The following is an 18,570-nucleotide window of genomic DNA, read 5'->3' as shown; positions in this document are numbered from 1 at the left end:
AATGAAATGGTGAAAAGCAAAAGAAAAAGAAGATGTTTGATGGAAATTTGCAAAAAAAAAAAAAAACGCACAACCGTCAATGAGGGGCAAAAGGTGGGGCAGATGAAGAATACTTAGCGATTTCAATAAACACAACTCAACGGTAAGAAAACTTTAATAAATACGTTCTTTTTTTTTTTGATAAGGAGCCCCTGATTTTCAAAGCCCGCATGAGAGACGGATACCACCGCTCATAACCCTAGTGAGCAAAGACACATTTAGAGCATCGTTGCTGTTCCTTAAACAATAAGTACATTTAGTTACCTAAAGAAGCAGAGATTCAAATGGTGCACTGATTTTTGTTTGCCACAGTTTACTCACACATAGACACAAGGCAAACCAGAAAGGTGCTAGCTATTGTCTGTTGATCTATAGCTGAAATACAGAAACAAAAAGTGCGGGACGGATAGCATTGATTTTATATGTTTCAGACAATGAGAACTTTCGTCTTTATGAAAATCCTTTTTTCCACTTTCTTTCATCCTTTATTGTGTTCCCTGTACTGAGTTGTCGTCCTCCATGTTGTCGGCATTTCAACGTTAATTTTTATTTTCTTTCTCTGTGTTTGATTTTGTGTCATTATTAACCACTTTCCTAATTAGGAACAGTCATCATCACTAAATATAGAAACCCAACATATTGCAACATTGTATTCGCTAGTTCTACTATTTTAGAAGCAAGACCCAACAACCTTACCAATTAAAAGATATCAGCATACTACTCATAGATAGTTCTGGTTGGTTAAGGTTGAAGGTCGTATGATTTTTCTCTCTTTAAACTAAGCGCTTAGTTTAAGAAAATATATTCTTGACTTTAATCTAGTTAGCGACCATAGAGATAACAAACCCATTCGATAGGGTTCACAACTGACCTTCCCAAGACTCCCCGAATTCCATTCCATGTGGCTCTTGTGTAGACCATCGATATGAATCTATGTCTAGCGATAAGTGGTAGCTTAACTTGCATTAAATCCGCTAAGGCTTTAATTGTTCTTGTTTGCTCTTTCTCTATTGTTTCTTATACATATTGTTATTGTGTATGAAATATATATGCATGCAATATGTATTAAAAAGTACTGTTTATGGAAATGAGTAACGGAAAATTGGTAAACAACAAAAAAAAAAAAAATAAAGGAAAAATTATCATGAAGTATTTAATATTGCCTTCATCATGCATGATGCCACAGGGAAACGTTTTGACATTATTATTAACTTTATTTTGCTCTTTAAATATAAAGAGTTTTATACATTCCCTTTTATTAAATTGAAAAATACAGGGTCAACCTACCAAACCTTAGTATTTCCTTTCTTTTGTCGTTTTAAATTTCCCCATTTCGTTACTTGATACCATTCACGGTACATCTTTGGATACCACCACCTACACCTCATACCCTCGTTCATACTTCATTTGCCTTTAAATAATAGAAAAGTACTGTTTCCCTTATTTCACATAAAAACAAAATATGGTTGTTAATCCTCATGTATACACGCCCATCTATGGTGTGATGCAATTGTTAACGTATCAAAACAACTACCCCGATCCTGCAACTGGATCTCAGATCTTGTCGGCTCAAGCAAGAAATCTACTAGGACCAAAGATTCCCCAAATATTGGTTGAATATTCGGCCTATTCTCAGTATAATTTGTTTGGTGACTATGCGATGCCATCGGACAAAGGGCCATCGATTTTATTTACTGTCTTGTATTCCATTATTGCTGCTATGTACATTGCCTTGTTTGGTGTCAATTTTTCACGAGGGCATTATTTTTGGCCCGGTCTTGGATTTATTTTTTACTCCATTTGTCGTGTAGTGGGGTTTGGCCTACGGATTCAATGGACATACGATATTACCCAAACTGCCGTTGGTATTTCTAGTGAAGTGTTTTTGATTTTACCGCAAGTGTTGCTTACAAGTTTTAATTTGATTTTGGCGCAAAGAATATTCACTTGGAGACATCCTGTCGGTGGTTCAAGAAAGTTGTTTTGGACGTTTATGCTTGGATTATATGCAATCGTTGCTGGTGTTATTGCTATGACCATTGTTGCGGCTGCAGGTTTACAAATTTTCTTGTTGGGACATCCTAATTACCAGAGATATGTCAAGGTGATTCAAGCTTCGTCCATTTTGATTATTCTTTATTCATTGACTTCGATTTCCTTGCTTGGTTTGGCATTCTTTTTCAAACCAACGAGAAAGGATGAAAATTTGTACACATACCAACCATGGTGGATTAAATCATTTAGTCCATTTTATTTTGTTAAAAAGGGTGAGCCTCAAGAAGCAGGTGCTAGTTTTTTGAAAAGAAACCATAATCATCGTTATGCCATTAGAGTTATTGCTGCCACGCACCATCATTATAAAACAGTCAAGGGTTTGAGCAATGAACGTGGTGATTTGGCGCATAACGTGTCAATGATGATTCTTGCCGTGACTACATTGATCATTTTCTTGTCATCAGTGTTGAGGTCAGTTGTTTGTTTCCAAGCCAGGATCAAGTACGATCGTTCGGCAGTTGGCTCACCAGCAATGATGTATGTTTTCTGGGGTGCTTTGGAAATTATAGTCAATTTAATATACTTGATTGGAAGAGTTGACTTGCGATTCTACAGGCCTGATAGATTGCCTAAATCAGTAAGAGAAATTGTTACTGCTGAACAATCATTGAATCCATCAGAGATTGAAAGTGATGACGAAGCAAATTCATATGGAGAACAGAAACTAGATTCAAACGATGAATCAAGTATTGGACACAATGGATCTGATGATGATATGGACGATTTCAACTTTGGAAGCACTAAGAGAAACTCATTTGAGTATGAAGAGGATGATGATTCCGAAGGATTTGATTTCACTGGAAACCACAAAGCTACACACAGAGATCATAAGCACAAGACGCCATATCCATATAATGAGAAACTGGATGTTGAATCTGAGTTCCATTTCTAACCATCTGTATAAACGTTACTCACTTCTTTTCTTTTGTATACGTTTTCTTTAAATATATAAAAGTTTTAATTTGGTAAATCCCTGTTACTGCTTGTAGTAGTTTTCTAAAACACACTTGGTTGCGCTTTTCTTTTTGCATCGCCAAAACCAAAAAAAAAAAAGAAAATAAAAAATCACATCCACCACACAAAAAGGCATCTCTACTTTCTTACCAACCACTATACCACAACCATGTCAAGACCAGAGGAGCTCGCTCCACCAGAAGTATTCTACAATGATACCGAATCTTTCAAATATACATCATCCACACGTGTGCAACATATACAGGCCAAGATGACCTTACGGGCATTGGAGCTTCTCAATCTAGAAAATGATGTGCCTCAATTTATACTCGATTTAGGTTGTGGTTCAGGCTTGTCGGGAGAGATTCTAACCGAAGAAGGCTATGACTGGGTAGGAATGGATATATCGCCCAGCATGTTGGCAACAGGTCTAGATCGAGATGTTGAAGGAGACTTATTCTTGGCTGATTTAGGTAATGGAATACCGTTTCGAGCCGGTACTTTCGATGCTGCTATATCAATATCTGCTATCCAGTGGTTGTGTAATGCCGATTCTGCTAACGTTGATCCCAAAAAGAGATTGCTATTGTTCTTTAACACGCTATATGCGTCATTGAAACGAGGAGGTAAATTTGTGGCTCAGTTCTATCCAATGAATGATTCTCAAACTGAAAGTATAATGGGTGCTGCAAAATTAGCTGGGTTCGGTGGTGGATTAATAATAGATGATCCAGAACTGAAACGTCACAAGAAGTACTACTTGGTTTTGACGGCTGGTTTGGCTGAACGTAACATAAATTTGACGGGTGCCGAAATGGACGCTCCAGACGAAAAGAGCCTGAAATTGAATAGGAAAAAGAGGAAATTAATGGAGACTAGGAAAGAGTTTATAAATAGAAAGAAGGAGACGATGAGGAAGAGGGGTCGCATTGTTGCCGAGGACTCTAAATTCACGGCTCGAAAGAGAAGACCGCGTTTTTAGAACAAGTGGAGGAGTGTATAGTGTGGATTTATGTAATGGGAATAAAGGTACCGTCTCATATTGTAAACTATCTTTTGCATTTTCTTAGAGTTATCGCTATAGTGCAAAGTGTACCCAAACAGTGAGTGAAAAAATACCAAAGAAAAAAAAATTCTTCCGAAAAAATTATTCACCAATACACCCCCATTCACAACTTAACCCAACAGCGCCATGTTTGGATCTATATCTCGATCTATAGGAGTTAGCACCTTCCGTGGAACTCCATTCAGAGCATTCCACTACTTAAGAAAACGTATGTTTAATTACCACATCGCGAATGCGGCATCAAATGATAGCCATTTTACTAACATAATATTATAGCATTACCAACTGTTTACGACCCACTCCCACCGAAAAGAAACGGGGAGAACGTAATGACATACATCCACAAACAACTTCTTTCGAAACATGATCCAACGGGGAAAAGACGTGAATTAGTCAACTACGAAAATGGATTGCGAGCAGGAGATATAATTAAAGTCACCTACTTAGACCGTTCTGATGTAACTGGAAGGATCATGGCCATCAAACGAGGTCAGCGTAACTTAGGATCCAATATCTTGTTGAGAACCAAACTAAATCGTGTTGGGTCTGAAATTCGCATCCCGGTTTATAATCCAAATATCAGAAATATTGAAGTGCTTTATAAGCCAAAGACATATATGCCTAGGGCTGCACATTATTATATTAGGGAGTCAAGAAGGGATGTAGATGATGTGGAAGCTTTCGTAAGGCGTCAACGTGGAGAGAAGAAGAAGCATTGAGAGAGAAAGGCATAGTGGATATAGTTTTGTACATAGATGATTTAAGTGTCATTAATTGGATGATGTCTGAGAGTAGACTTTTATTGCAACAAGCTATTTAGCCTATTTGTAAGTTCCGAACTAAACTTATCTCTAAAAGACGGACTCAAATCTTGCATCATTGCTTCGAATGTCTCGTAATGGCGTGTTGCGTTTGGTGATATCTGCGACCAACCTCGTAAGTCAATGATTGCTTTCACCAGTTCTCCTTCAGCTGTTGTTAATTCCATATGTTTTTGCTCCTTGTGTAGGTGTAGCTCACATTGAGGGAAAAAGAACTTATATTCTTCATATATCGAACTTAGTTCAAGCTGTTGTTGACTTGAATCCATTTCATATCGTGGGATTGAAATGAGGGTTTTGAAATTGGTTCATCGTTCATTAGAAAAAATTGAGAACGCTAATTTTACTCATACTTAAGCAATGACATCTGAAACGTACGACTATTCTCAACCACCACCAACATCATACTCTACGAAATAGAAGACAAATAAAAATACACCTTTACGATAGAAATTGTAGTCACAACTGATTCCCAATGTCCCATTTGTCAAGTCAACATCAGGCGCCCAGAAACGTGCTCCACTTAAGGTTAATCTACGCTTATACTCACTTGTGAACCTTCAAAAGCTAGCAATCATTGATCAAAAAAAGAACTAAATGCTAACTTTTTACAAAGGGTGAATCCGCGATTGATGTTAAAGAAGAAGAAGAAGAAGTGTAAACTAACTTGAAAAATTTTCTGAACTTCTTTTTTTTGTTTTAAATCGCGAAATGATAAATCAATAATTTTTCAAAACTTTTATTACATCGATTAAACATGTCTACTCCACCAAATAATGCCGTGTCCTGTGAGAAACTCATAGGAGCCAATTTTCATGTTACGATTACCGACTCGAGGATTCTCGAAGGTATATTGACGGTAATTGACCCATTTGGAAACTTGCTATTATCAAATGTCTACGAAACTTCAAAGGATAAATTTGACAAGACTAAATTGCATGTTAGAGAGATTGGGTTGGTTAGTGTGCCAAGAGAGACTATAGTCAACATTAAGGTTGACTCAAAGACACACAAGAATATATTTGGTAAAATCTAGTATTCAGAAGGGAGATGTTTTGCGATTGGTTTTTTTGGTTCGTTTTTGGTCGAGCTTGTTGATTGGTGTACTGTGATTGTGATTCAACTCATGGATTTGCATGGAGGAATATGGCGGTATATCTGAATGTCGCTCCTGATGGGAAACTACAACTGACATGGACGATTGAATTTTTGTGGGCTTCACATTCATCGACCCAGGTAATCCTTTATCAAGATCCAAGTTTCCAACTAGTCTCCTACTTTCATGGATTAGGTTTTTATTGTGCTTGGGCCGATTGGCTTGTCCTCGAACAACAACACGTCTGATCTGACCCGCATTTGATGGATCACGCAATTGGTGAGGCACGTTTATTGGTCGACGAACAACAATAAATCGACCATGTCTATCTAATGCATCCATTTCTTCCCATTCTAGTGGCCTTTCAGGATCATATGAATCATCACTGAGGCCATCATACTCGTCGAACCATGAGTCAAAATCAGGGATAAATTGTGGTGTGTGTCTTGGGGTTGGGGTTGGATTTGGTGTAGGTGAGTGGATTGTAGGAGTATGAGGGAAATTCTCACGTGGAGCTTCTCCCACTTGATGTTGTGGTCTTCTTCTTGGGCCATGAAGATTTGGTGATTCATCTATTGGTTCGTGATTAGGTGCGGTACGTGGAAATGGGTTATGATGATCAATACTTTTCTGAACTGAACCTGGCACAGTATTGACTACTCGACTTGTCGTCGGTTCTGGACGATATACTGGCTCATGCATTTTAGGTAAGCTTTTCTCATAATCAGGTGGTGGCCAAACTGCTGGTGGTGGATAAGGATTTGTTATAGTTGGTTTGCCATGTTCCAAGCAAGTACCGAGAAAATGGTCTCTTGCACTATTGAAGTTTCCAAAGGGACAAATATCAATCAAACAGCCAACTATTTGGTCTTCTTTGTTGCAAACACAAGACAACAGAGACCAACCACGCTCACATTTCAGAGACACTTCAGAAATGCAGCTCAAGAGGCATGCAGGAGGTGTGGAGATTACCAAGCGGGTAATTAGGAGAATCAATAGCGTAGCAGTGATCATTGCTATTCGTGGGAAGTGGTGATACCCATTTGTAGAATGTGCTGCAAAGTTTTATCTATAATTGTTTATGCAAAGGAAAAAAAAAAACATAAAGGGTTGAAACAACTTAAATCAACATCAATCCACCAATTACAAATGTAATACATTATTTGCTCTAGGGGTGGTTACAGTGTGACAGTGACCACTTTCCTATACCTTTGATAGCTCTACTCCTGTGTGTAAAGGTTAACCTTAACTCCGTATGGATTTGTACCACCTCTCTCCACCTTTCTGGCCGCCTTATATATTTTTTTCTTTAAAAAAATAAAACATAAAAAATAGAAAAAAGGATCTACGACCGATCAAAACCAACGCGACAGAAAAATCTTTCTTCTCTCTTTGTGAATTGCCAAAAAAAGATTCATTCTTTTTTATCAAAGCATCAGCATAGCCACTAAAACAACCGAGTCAACGTTGTATCCAAACATCTTATCAAAGACTGTGTGAAACGGAATAAGCCGAAGAATCACCGGTTATTGACATTAGACACTACCCTACTTTAGCAATGCAAGGAAGCCATCATAGCAATGGTTTACCACGACCATACTACATGAAACCGTCATCAAAGAAGAAGAATTCCCCTTACAATAATCTCAAAGAGCCAATAATCTTTTTCAACACCCCTAGAAGGAAGCTTGTGGGTTATGTGTTCATGTTTCTAATAATTGGAACCTTGATGTGGTGGGTCTCACAGGACTTAAAAGACAAGCCTGATCTAGAGTATGAGGTCGTTCCTGCTGATCAACATGCATCATCTTCTAGTAAACATGGTTTAGATAATGATAATCATAATTTGGATAACATGGTCAAAGGAGTAGGTTCAAAAGCTGATACTGAAAAAGATAATATAGATTTAGCCGGCAACTTGGCCGCTGGATCAAAGGGTGAAAAGGGCTTAGGAGTAGCTGAAGCACCAAAGGGTGGTATTGCTAATGAGGCACCTTTAGTTGGCAATGATGCCGATCAAATCGTTGGTACTGGAAAAGGAAACGGTAATAAGGCACAACAAAACAAGTTGGTGGGCCATCCGCCGTCAAACGGGGGAAGCGATGGAAAGTCCAATGAGAGAATAGTGCAACAGATACTTGAAGATACACAGTAGTTTTAAAAATATGCTATATAGAGATCTTGTATAATGTAATATTGCAAACCAATGACAATCTCTCTGACCCTTATCGTTGATTGATGGCAGAAAAATTGTAAACGAGATGGGGATGGAGGGGGATATTTCGTGAGCTGAAGCGTTCAATGGGGGGACCGTTTACTAGTAGAAATCTGGGGATAGATTTGTCCAGAAAGGTGGAGCTAAGATAGAGAGAAAAAAAAAAAATTAGGACCAAGCGAGATTCGAACTCACGTTACTAGAAAACTCTGTACTTCGAACTAGGCCCGAAAGCTTCAGAATCTAGGGTGATGCCAGGCTACACCATTGGTCCTTTATAAGGCAAGTTAGTACTACCTGGTACTACCGCCTACAGCCAAATGCAACAGTGACCACTATGCCAGAGGCTATGTCAGAAACTTTCTAATGCCCATGTGAAATGCAACTGTGATGAATTATGCACGTGAAGGCTACTTGAAATGGAGAGTTGTAATCAAAAGTGTCACACCTCGTGTGATCCACAGACAGATATTACATAAAGTGCGTAAGCATCTTGTAACTTCAAGCAATTCTAGAATAATTTACTTATTGCAACTAACTAATAATACACTTATCGTCCTTGTCACTTCCTCTAAACTCAAGATATCTTTCTTTACTTCTATCTTTCAATTTCTCCTTCACTTCAACCGGGAAATATTTTTTCATGACTTCCATTGCTTCCAAATCTAAATTACCCGAATCTGCCTCCAATATAGCATTTGTTCTTCGGCAAAATGGACAATCATTTCTATCACGCTCTTTCATTTTAACTAAACATCGAACACAAAACAAGTGACCACAAGATAGACGGATTGGTTTATATGCAATACTGGTACATATAGGACAAGAATAATCATCTAATTGGGGGATTATTTGTAGAACTGAAGTCTGCATAACGTAGCAAATTGACTGGGCTAAGGATTTACCACCCACAAAGATGTGATCTGACGATACAAGTTTGGGATAAATTTCCTGTATCCCCAATGACGTTTGCTTGTCAAACTTTTTCAAAATCTTTCGTAATGCTTCCGTGTTTATCGTTTGAAATTGAATCATTTTCAATAAATGGTAATTCATTTTAACAAACTGGTTGTACGTTTCAAGACTCTTTTTCTTTTTGAAATGGGTGAGGATCCCCGTCTTGTTGACGTTTGTCATAAATTCCTGAAGGTGTTCCTCAACTTGTTCACTGTTTCTTTGCTCATGGTCTATTTCATTGTACTTGAAGTAAACTTCGGAATCTAGGTAGATCCTAAACAATTCTCGCCATTTGTAAAGTTCAGATTGTTTGTCCTTCATGGATGATACTGCTTGGGCAACATTTTGCACTTCTTCAATTAATTTTGATTCTTCTTCTTTTCGTAACGAGTCCAACGCTTCCAATTCTTCTTCCAACATTCTGAAAAATTTGCTGTCTGAATTTAACATGATGTAGATTTCTCGCTTTTTATGATCATCATCCAACACTAGTTTATCCAACTGATTGCTAGTTTCACTCGCGGTCAAGGGAGGCGACGCTGGTGGTGACAGAGGGTGTATGGTTGGAGATAGTGAGCCTTCCCTACTTGAAACAACTTTCAACTCGCCTTCATCTTCAGTTAGCTCTATAATCTTTTCTTCGTCTGCTTCACTTTCATCCTCATTCAACAATCCTTCAATCTTCTCCTTTATTTCATGACAAATCTGGTTAATTTTATCGCTTGATAGTTCTTCATGGCTGAAATCCAAAGTAATCTTCAACATAGGTTTAACCATATGACTTTCAGGTGAAGGCTTGGTCAATGTATATTGAGCAATGATTGGATTCAGTGGGTTTGTTGACTCGTCATCGCCAACATCAACCACTTTATCATTAAGTATAAGCTTCAATTTGTTTTGCTCTAGACCAAGAAATTGTAGTTCATCAACCACTTTATTAATACATTTCTTCAAAGCTTTGTATTTGATTGCTGCTTCTACCCATTCTTCAGGTATATCCTCAGCTAGTGTCCGTTCCAATGTCTTTGCAAACTTCATAGTGAAAAAAAAAAAAAAAAAAATAAAGTAGCACCTACAGTGTTTTGAAAAGAAATTGCTATTAGTGTTATATCATACCCACTAAAGACACAGAATTTCAATAGGTTGTGTTATCAATAAAAGTGGGGGACTGACTTGTGTTGTTGCTGTAAGATAATAATCTTCTGATTGTTTTTTTTTTTTGTTTTTTTCCTCATCTTCGCCCGCCTTTTTCTTTTTCACTTCGTAATTATTATTTCATCTTTGTGAATTAGACGAAAGAACAATACAGTGGCTAATTCATAATTCACATTTCCACGTGGTACAAAATTAAATTTGTTTAATTTCAAACACAACCAAATGGATACAAAATCTTTTCGCCCTTAGAGCCCCCGTGCCATAAGACAAAATAATAACCTTGCAAAACCTTAGCACCTCTTACCCTCTGAGGCAGTTTGACAGGTGCCAAGAATACTTATTTGTGGAGAATACAACGCAAAATGTCCTAGGTGAGTGTATGTAGTGTTAGGAGAGCTCCAGAAACAGATAGCACACACTAGAATACTTAGTTCTATACTCTTCTGTCTAGTTCACTTGAATAGCCTTTGCCTCATCCTTGATGAAATGTGAATAAGGAATCTCTAACATAAATATTTTACATCTCTAAATTAATAAAACTCAAAGAAAGTTTTCTCTTTCCTTTTTCCAAATTTCGCAACCAATTTTTTATAACTTTGTAAGAAAATCAACCACCATTCTTAACTGTTCAAAAGACAATACGACATAAGCACCAGTAGCTAGATACAAGGTTATAAATCGACAACAACAAAAGGAACCCCTATTACTTCTGCTTTAAAGCTAGCAAGTACAATGCAAAAGCAAAAAAAATAATTTTACTCCCTTGCGGGGAATCGAACCCCGATCTGCTCGGAACTTTGCAAATGAAAGCATTTGAAAGCGAACCGTGATAGCCATTACACTACAAAGGATAAAATGTTATGAAAGTGAAAAGCTCCCTTGCGGGGAATCGAACCCCGATCTGCTCGGTGAAAGCGAACCGTGATAGCCATTACACTACAAAGGAAATTTCATGACAAAAAAGTGTCTAGCTTTAACCCACCAGTTTGAAATTTTGATATATCAAGCGGCTTCTGCGGCGGGGAATGATGTTGCTATTGTTATTGTGAGTAGTTTCCATTAGTTTTAAAATAGTTTTGAATACCTAATATACTCGTTATCAATCTATTTATTTACTTTATCATGGTGTCTTTTACGGAATTAACTGTTTCGTTGTATCTGGGGAGATAAACGTGCCCTGACAACTGCTTGACTTAGCATATGAGCCCCTCAAGAACCACACCATTTACAATAGTCATCTCTACTGATTAGATCTATTACGATAATATACATTAATTAAACTTCGGGATATCGAAACCCCATCTTACTAACTAACTAGTATGCACATTCTCTGCACTCAAGTCAACGCTCCTACCACCATCATATTTATCCCCCTCTTGATCAGCGTTTGAAAAGAAATCAGTATTAGGCGTCGAACCTAAATCTTTCATTCCAGAATTACTTGTATTGTGTTGCCAATTCATCAACAGAGTTGCTGTATCTGTTCTGCTTGCATGTTGTGGTGAAGAATCTGCAGCACCATGCTTAAATGCAATGCTTCCCAACACATCATCCAATTCGCTATGGTTATTTTCAGTCTGCGATTGAGCCGATAAGTATGGTGAACTAGGCATGTTTGCCATTGACAGTTTATTCGAGGAGTGCGAGGGCGAGTTGATGGATGGTTTCTTTAATAATGCGATTGGATTTTGATCAACCGGTGTTTTGGAATTAGGACTATTTTCGTCCTTTCGAGCTGAATCAGTGAAGAAATTCATCCAATTTGAATTTGAGTCATCGTGTATGGACTGCAACATGGCATCAAGTTCAGCAATCTCCTTGTTGGTAACTTCCTGCGGTGGGCAGTTTTCCTTATCTTCACCTTCATCAAAGTCAATTACGGTCGTGTTTTGCTTTGTTGCTCTCTTGGCATCGTTATCGGGTACATTTATAATTCTAGTATTGGACTTGGTTGCAAGCATCGGCGGTGTGGCACCAGGCAAAGGATCTATATCAGTCGATGGGCCTCCGTATACGTTTAGTTGGTTTAGTAGGTCGTGATAGTCAGGCGTTTGTCCTGAATGTAACGGATTTAAATGATTTTGACCTCCATGGTACTTATTTTGGATAACTTGGTTGATTGCTGATGGTGTGTGTGATGGAGTTGGAAATGTTTTTGGTGAAGAATGAAAACTCTTTTTACTAGCAACGGCACTGAGTGATGCTTTGGAGTGTTCTGATTCCTCCTCTTTTGAGTTCTTCATTTTGAGTTTCTGCGTGTATCGTTGCTGCTGGTTGTACTTTCGCACAACATGTTCGGGTCTCATGAATCCTTTATTCTTGTAAAAGAGGAAGCATGCATTACATAGAGGACCAAGCATTCCCTCATAATGTTTCTTGTCAAACTCAGTAGCTCTTATTAAAGCCGAGAAATGGGGCTTGTACTCAGTTTCAAAATATTTCCAAGCAATCGAAGACTGAGTTCGGCAACACGAGTTGATGCACACTAATCCGTGATTCTCCGGTAACTTTGCACTGGTGATAGTATGTGTCCGCTTACTATCCAAATCTTCGGGCAACGCTGGTGGTGTTTCTTTATTGACATACGGTGGTTGTTGAGGAGTGTAAGGCGAGGTAGCACCGTAATCCTCATCATCATCTTCCTCCTCCTCCTCTTCTTCAATGTTTTCATCATGATCTTCATTAGCTTTGTATTCGGGGTCATCAGATGAATAGACCTCTTCATTAATTGGCGACGACACCATGATAGGAGTGTTTGTAAACATTGACCTGGTACGGACAGCTCTTTGTGGGATGAGTTGAGAGGGAGTCGGACTTGGCTTGCTCTGCTGCAGTGGTGTCGTTCCAGGGGTGTATTTTGGCCTCTTTTTCCCATTATCGTACACTGCTTTCTCTTGGAAGAAAGGCGCCAGCTTAAAACGATTTTCAACACTTTCCCTGTTGTATCGCGTGGTTGTATTAGAACGATCAGCTTGTTGAATGTTTTGGATATTCGAATAAGAAGGCAACGACAATGTTCTTGTTGCTTTAGCTGGATTGTGCGACGGCTTGTGTAAGGACTCATATGGTCGTTTCCTATCAACGTGGGAGCTGTTGATAGTCGAAAGCGGCTGTCGAGTTTGCTGCTGATGGCGTTGCAGATGCAGCAGCTGTGTTGAATTTGCAGATGGTGGAAGTGCTGGTGTACCTTCTATGGTATGTAGTTTCAATCTTATTTCCAAAGTCAATGACGACGCCTTTGTCTTGTTACCAAATAAAAAGCTGGCCGACATATTTTGGCATACTCTCCCAGGAATAAGACAGGACTCCTTTGAAGATACTAGCGACGAGAGAACACCGTTTGAAACAAAAGGTTCATCTGGTTGTTCAGTTATATCCTTGTAGTAGACAGCATAGTCTTGCGAGTGTAGCTTAAAGTTCTCAGGATTGGACAGAAGGAGCTGCTTGATACAGCTTCGGAGTTCAACCCCCCCTAAAGTTATTAGCTCGGGCTCGTCGGACATTGTCGATTGAATTGGCACCTCTGCCGTTTGCACTGAATACTGTTGTGATGACCTTGAAAGGAACGTTGTTGGGTTATCATCGAACGAGTATAGAATCTTGATTTGCATCTGTTTGTGATCATCTTCGCTAGTCATTGTGTGCTGTGGGGTATATGGTTGATGCTGTTGGTGTTGGTGTTGGTGTTGATGTTAACAAGGAGGAATGGTAATCGAAGAGTTACCAACAATGTAATGTAAATTTGTTGTGATTTTGATTTGACGTGAAAGAAAGGAAAAAAAAAAATTATTATTGTTGTTGCTTGTTGTGTCTTGTGTCTTGTCTTGTCTTGTGGATATGGTGGTCTCTCGGATTGTAGATGAAATTTCTGGCACAGTAATGTTTTGTTGTTTATAGTTTTCAACGGTTGCGTATGTAAACAAAATGAGTGATCCGCGTATTACCTCAGTCCAACCTCCTAGATCTTTCCAACTGTAATCCTATAGTTTTCTTATGCCCTTCAATTGGTCACTTTTCAATTGGCACTCCACTTCTATCGTGCGACGTTATCTTGTCTCTGCTTGGTACAATTATAGCGGGAAAGAGAGAGGTGTTTGTGTAGTATACGCACAATACTAAAAAAATTCCACATATTGTATTGTTTTGATTTTTCTTTTAACAGCATCACGTAAAAATAAAAATCAAAACAACGCGAACTTTTGTGATCCATGCCATTTCGCAGCAATTAATTGTGATTTTTGATACGAGTCTGTGCAACATAAAACTGAAAGACGTACCAGTTACAAACAAGATAGTACAAAATATGTAGCATACTACAAGAGAGATGATCATTGGGCTCTTACGTATATGTTCTAACGGTCTATATACAAGTCTATTTATAAAATGATTGTGCCAATAATGACCTCCACTAATCCATTCCAACAATACTTTTGATGTCGCCAATGTTCACCAGAGCCAATTCCCTAGCTTTGTCTCTCCCTTGCTTACAAACCAGATCAAGGTAATCTCGATTCTTAAGAAGCTCGTCATACAATTGTCTTTTGTCATGGAATTCATCAATAATCAATTTAGCAACGTAATCCTTCAAGCTCTTGTGATCTTTTAAATGTTGTATACTTGCTACTGTTTCTTCAATCGATTCATTGGTCAAGCCTGATATTATATTGATCAAATTTGATACGCCTGGTCTCGTGACTGGATCAAAACTCCAAGCTCCTTGAATCGAGTCAGTAGTTGCTTTCCTTATCTTCAATTGGATATCTTCAGGAGAATCAGTAACATAGACACAAGATGCCTGTACAGGATCCGATTTGGACATTTTCTTTTCTGGATTCTTTAAGCTGAGAATTTTCTTTGCCGGCGTCAACAAAGTCTTGGGCAAGGGGAAGTAGTTTACATTGTATGTATTGTTGAACAGCTTTGCAATGTTTCTACAAAGCTCCAAATGCTGCGACTGGTCGTCACCAACAGGTACATGAGTTGCTCTGTATAGTAAAATATCGGCTGCTTGCAAAGCAGGATAACAAAACACTCCAGCTTTCGTGGACTCCATCACTTTTTCGTCCGTTATTGAACTGTTTTGAGATTGCTGTGCCTTCAGTTTCCACTGAGTCATTCTATTCAACTGTCCCATACTCGTCATACACGTGAGATACCAATTAAGCTCCAGATGCTCGGGTACAGACGACTGAAAGTACAATGTACATTTGGTTGTATCCAAACCACCAGCCAATAAACTTGCAATTGCTTGATACCTATTATCCTTCAATTCTGCAGCTGGTTTGTAGCTTGTAAATGCATGTAAATCGGCAATTCCAAATAAAAACTCACTATCAGGATTGGAGTTGGATAGAGTTCTCCAACTTTTGACTGCGCCCAAGTAGTTCCCCAAGTGGATTCTTCCCGTTGGTTGTATCAAGGAAAAGACACGCGAGTTTGACGGAAGATTGTCATATCGATTGAGTTCCTGTATCGAAGAGGAGGGGGAGGTGTATGCTCTTGTAGTAGTAAGAAGTCCTGCGGTGGACACGTATCGTGATGTTCTCAAACATGACATTGTTCTTGATTAGATGTTGTGAGATTCGCCGAACTCCTTTTAAATTATTTTTTTTTCGTTTTCTTTTCTCTTCTTCATCTTGTCATCTGTATCACATTTCATTACTTTTATGTCTATTAAAGTTATGCTACGGTGTTATTATACATTACGGGCCACAGCCTGACCGGAATCAGCTTGGAACCCACCAACTACGTTCTTTATTTGTATGCCACTTTTGGCCAACCTCTTTTCCAATTTCAATCGTTGCAATTCTCTCCATCGGTTCAATTTAGAATACTCATGCAATTTAAACCCAAATACTCGTGGCACGTACGTATCCCTTGGATGTATCGGTATCATGTTGGGGAAATTCTGGAAAAACATAGCTGGAAACGAGGTGCCGAAATAAGCACCATCAATCACTGAATGACGCCCTGATTTGGGATTGTACAAGTCTTCACATTTGGAGCAGTACAATTTAACACTGGCCATACGCGGCTGATCGTTTAAACCTATTGGCAACAAAGGATTTAGCTGACAATGGACCCTCGGACAATAACCAAAATCACCATTACGAAACTTTTCAAACATTTTATTCAAGCCCCGTGTAGTCAATATGTATCTTGCATGGATTAAACCATACAATATCCTTGCATTATGCTCCAACGCCTCTCGATGCTCTTCGGGCTGCGAGTCAATATCAATAACATCTGTTATTATATCTATTAGTGTAGGAAGCTTTGATACTTCCTGATTCAACCCAGTAAGATTAAAACGATCACGTATGTATTCATCATCTATGTCGCAAAAGTACTCGTTACCCTTTATACCCAAGAATGAGTCTATCCAGTACTCTGTAAAGTCGGAACTGGAATCCGTCACGTATTCCTCGTTGGCCATAGTTTCTACTTGATCTCGATGCTAATTGTTCTGCCTGTAATATAAAATCAAGATCCTTTCTGGTTATTTCCACCCTTTGTTCCAGATTGATTGAGCTATTTTGGACTGGTTTGCTCGGCTAATTCTCCTTACTGTCGATGTGTTTAATCAGTTAATAACTTTTTTTCTTTTCTTTTTTTCCTTCTCTTCAAAAAGGAAGGAAGAGAAAAAAATCAACAAATTTGTTTTGTGCACATACATCAAACTATAAACATTAAAGTACCCAGTAGTAGTGGCAGTACCCTCATGAGAAGACAAAGCACGATAAGTACACCAGCAAGAGGTGTGAGGCCAGTTAGGAAAGATGCATTTCCATATTTAGATACACGTGAGATAACATCGTGCTTGTTGGAGTGCGATTTCAATGTCACCTTAGAGCTTGTTGCAAAACCAACCAGCGACTTCATAATCAGATTGTATACACACTTCCTTGAAACATTCATGGGTATTGACGATCTAGAAGAGAGAGCGAGGGAGCAAACACGAAGAAGATTGGCAGTCCTCAAGAGTAGGGACGAGGATGCGTCTGAGGAAACGGCTGAGCAAAATGGTGGAGCACAGATAGAGGAGTTTGACATTGAACCAACACCAACAGACATGATCGTCACATTATTTAGGTGCTGTCGAAAGTTTTTCCAAAATATAGGAGTTGCTGATCTCACACTCTTAGATTTGACACGTCCAGAAGCATTGAGTACGAAGAGATTGCTAAGTGCGGTTGTCAACTATCTACGGTTCCGAGAAAACATATCTTCTGAGTACGAGGGCTTGGCCGAGGAAGCCGATGCTACAACAACTCGAATTCAGCAATTGCAAGAGGAGAATGAAGCACGTGTTACACAGATAAATGACTTGCAAAGGAAGTTGAGATATGAAGATGATGGACGCAGTGATGTACCTAGACACGAGATACAGCATGTTTATAATTACAACAGGAAGTTGGAGTCGAAACTTCGCCAGCTAAAGTCAACACAAGAAAAGTTGACCAGGCAGCATGATGACTACAAAAATGAGAAGAGATCGCTTGCTAAAGAACTTTACGATATTGGTTTCCTCTGCGACGAAACCACTGGTGAGATTGAAAATTTAAAGAGTTTCAAAGAGATTGACATTGGCCAATTGACTACCATTGTAAGCGACTTAGACAAGGAAGCTGAGGGGTTGATCAGGACTTGTACAACCTTTGAGAAACAATATAAAAACTTGGGCCAAACTCTTACTTCTTTACAGGTGAATGAATTAAGCATCAACAATTTGATTAGAGTAGCCGAGGAAATCTCAAAGCTGTTGACAAAAGATGAGAGTGACGCTTACAATATACGCCAGCATAGTGATAAATTGCAAAATATTACCCGAGAGTCTAACGACTTGGCGAAACAAATCCAAACGAGATCCGATCAGTTGGCCAAATATGAAAAGAAGTACCGTGATTTAGAAGATCAGTATGCAAAAAAGCATGAAACGTTGAACAAAAAGTTGAAAGAAACAAACGAAGCGTTGGATGAGGTAATGCGGCTTGAATCAGAACGTAACGACGAGAACTCGCGAACAAATAAGTTGATAGTGAAAATTAGACAAGAAACCCATGATATTGTCAGCAACTTTGAAAAAGATGTCAAATCAAGAGAGGCGCAATTGAATCAATTGCAAAATATACTAACATCTTATATGGAACGTTTGTCAAAGACTTTCTCTAGCAAGTATTGAAGCTAAATAGTCTAATGCAAATTATTTAAT

General features: G+C 38.7%; 11 protein-coding genes across 11 annotated transcripts; 6 read left to right on the top strand and 5 right to left on the bottom strand. All coding sequences in view use genetic code 12, as the record gives it.

The window, feature by feature from the left end:
• Positions 1–1,501: 1,501 nt before the first annotated feature.
• On the top strand, positions 1,502–2,986 carry CANMA_000636 (uncharacterized protein; the record flags this gene model as incomplete). The annotated part of the gene is made up of 1 exon (XM_051818010.1): positions 1,502–2,986. The coding sequence occupies one exon, from the start codon at positions 1,502–1,504 to the stop codon at positions 2,984–2,986; it is 1,485 nt and encodes a 494-aa protein (XP_051673710.1).
• Positions 2,987–3,217: 231 nt separating this feature from the next.
• Positions 3,218–4,030, top strand: BUD23 (18S rRNA (guanine1575-N7)-methyltransferase; the record flags this gene model as incomplete). Its single annotated transcript, XM_051818009.1, has 1 exon — positions 3,218–4,030. One exon carries the CDS (start codon positions 3,218–3,220, stop codon positions 4,028–4,030), a length of 813 nt encoding a protein of 270 aa, XP_051673709.1.
• A 210-nt stretch (positions 4,031–4,240) lies between these two features.
• Positions 4,241–4,833, top strand: CANMA_000634 (mitochondrial 54S ribosomal protein bL19m; the record flags this gene model as incomplete). The annotated part of the gene is made up of 2 exons (XM_051818008.1): positions 4,241–4,322; positions 4,391–4,833. The coding sequence occupies 2 exons, from the start codon at positions 4,241–4,243 to the stop codon at positions 4,831–4,833; spliced, it is 525 nt and encodes a 174-aa protein (XP_051673708.1).
• An 859-nt stretch (positions 4,834–5,692) lies between these two features.
• CANMA_000633 (uncharacterized protein) lies at positions 5,693–5,971 on the top strand (the record flags this gene model as incomplete). The annotated part of the gene is made up of 1 exon (XM_051818007.1): positions 5,693–5,971. One exon carries the CDS (start codon positions 5,693–5,695, stop codon positions 5,969–5,971), a length of 279 nt encoding a protein of 92 aa, XP_051673707.1.
• Positions 5,972–5,974: 3 nt separating this feature from the next.
• On the bottom strand, positions 5,975–7,045 carry CCW14 (Ccw14p; the record flags this gene model as incomplete). The annotated part of the gene is made up of 1 exon (XM_051818006.1): positions 5,975–7,045. One exon carries the CDS (start codon positions 7,043–7,045, stop codon positions 5,975–5,977), a length of 1,071 nt encoding a protein of 356 aa, XP_051673706.1.
• A 544-nt stretch (positions 7,046–7,589) lies between these two features.
• On the top strand, positions 7,590–8,186 carry CANMA_000631 (uncharacterized protein; the record flags this gene model as incomplete). Its single annotated transcript, XM_051818005.1, has 1 exon — positions 7,590–8,186. One exon carries the CDS (start codon positions 7,590–7,592, stop codon positions 8,184–8,186), a length of 597 nt encoding a protein of 198 aa, XP_051673705.1.
• Positions 8,187–8,780: 594 nt separating this feature from the next.
• On the bottom strand, positions 8,781–10,241 carry TRY3 (Try3p; the record flags this gene model as incomplete). The annotated part of the gene is made up of 1 exon (XM_051818004.1): positions 8,781–10,241. The coding sequence occupies one exon, from the start codon at positions 10,239–10,241 to the stop codon at positions 8,781–8,783; it is 1,461 nt and encodes a 486-aa protein (XP_051673704.1).
• A 1,427-nt stretch (positions 10,242–11,668) lies between these two features.
• CANMA_000629 (uncharacterized protein) lies at positions 11,669–13,996 on the bottom strand (the record flags this gene model as incomplete). Its single annotated transcript, XM_051818002.1, has 1 exon — positions 11,669–13,996. The coding sequence occupies one exon, from the start codon at positions 13,994–13,996 to the stop codon at positions 11,669–11,671; it is 2,328 nt and encodes a 775-aa protein (XP_051673703.1).
• A 770-nt stretch (positions 13,997–14,766) lies between these two features.
• On the bottom strand, positions 14,767–15,915 carry MSW1 (tryptophan--tRNA ligase; the record flags this gene model as incomplete). The annotated part of the gene is made up of 1 exon (XM_051818001.1): positions 14,767–15,915. The coding sequence occupies one exon, from the start codon at positions 15,913–15,915 to the stop codon at positions 14,767–14,769; it is 1,149 nt and encodes a 382-aa protein (XP_051673702.1).
• A 138-nt stretch (positions 15,916–16,053) lies between these two features.
• CKB2 (casein kinase 2 regulatory subunit) lies at positions 16,054–16,794 on the bottom strand (the record flags this gene model as incomplete). Its single annotated transcript, XM_051818000.1, has 1 exon — positions 16,054–16,794. The coding sequence occupies one exon, from the start codon at positions 16,792–16,794 to the stop codon at positions 16,054–16,056; it is 741 nt and encodes a 246-aa protein (XP_051673701.1).
• A 285-nt stretch (positions 16,795–17,079) lies between these two features.
• On the top strand, positions 17,080–18,540 carry NUF2 (kinetochore-associated Ndc80 complex subunit; the record flags this gene model as incomplete). The annotated part of the gene is made up of 1 exon (XM_051817999.1): positions 17,080–18,540. One exon carries the CDS (start codon positions 17,080–17,082, stop codon positions 18,538–18,540), a length of 1,461 nt encoding a protein of 486 aa, XP_051673700.1.
• Positions 18,541–18,570: the final 30 nt, after the last annotated feature.

Source organism: Candida margitis (assembly GCF_024628925.1).
Source record: "Candida margitis strain CBS 14175 chromosome Unknown scaffold18, whole genome shotgun sequence".
In the NCBI taxonomy this organism is placed as follows: domain Eukaryota; kingdom Fungi; phylum Ascomycota; class Pichiomycetes; order Serinales; family Debaryomycetaceae; genus Lodderomyces; species Lodderomyces margitis.
This window is presented reverse-complemented; position numbering and strand designations above follow the sequence as displayed.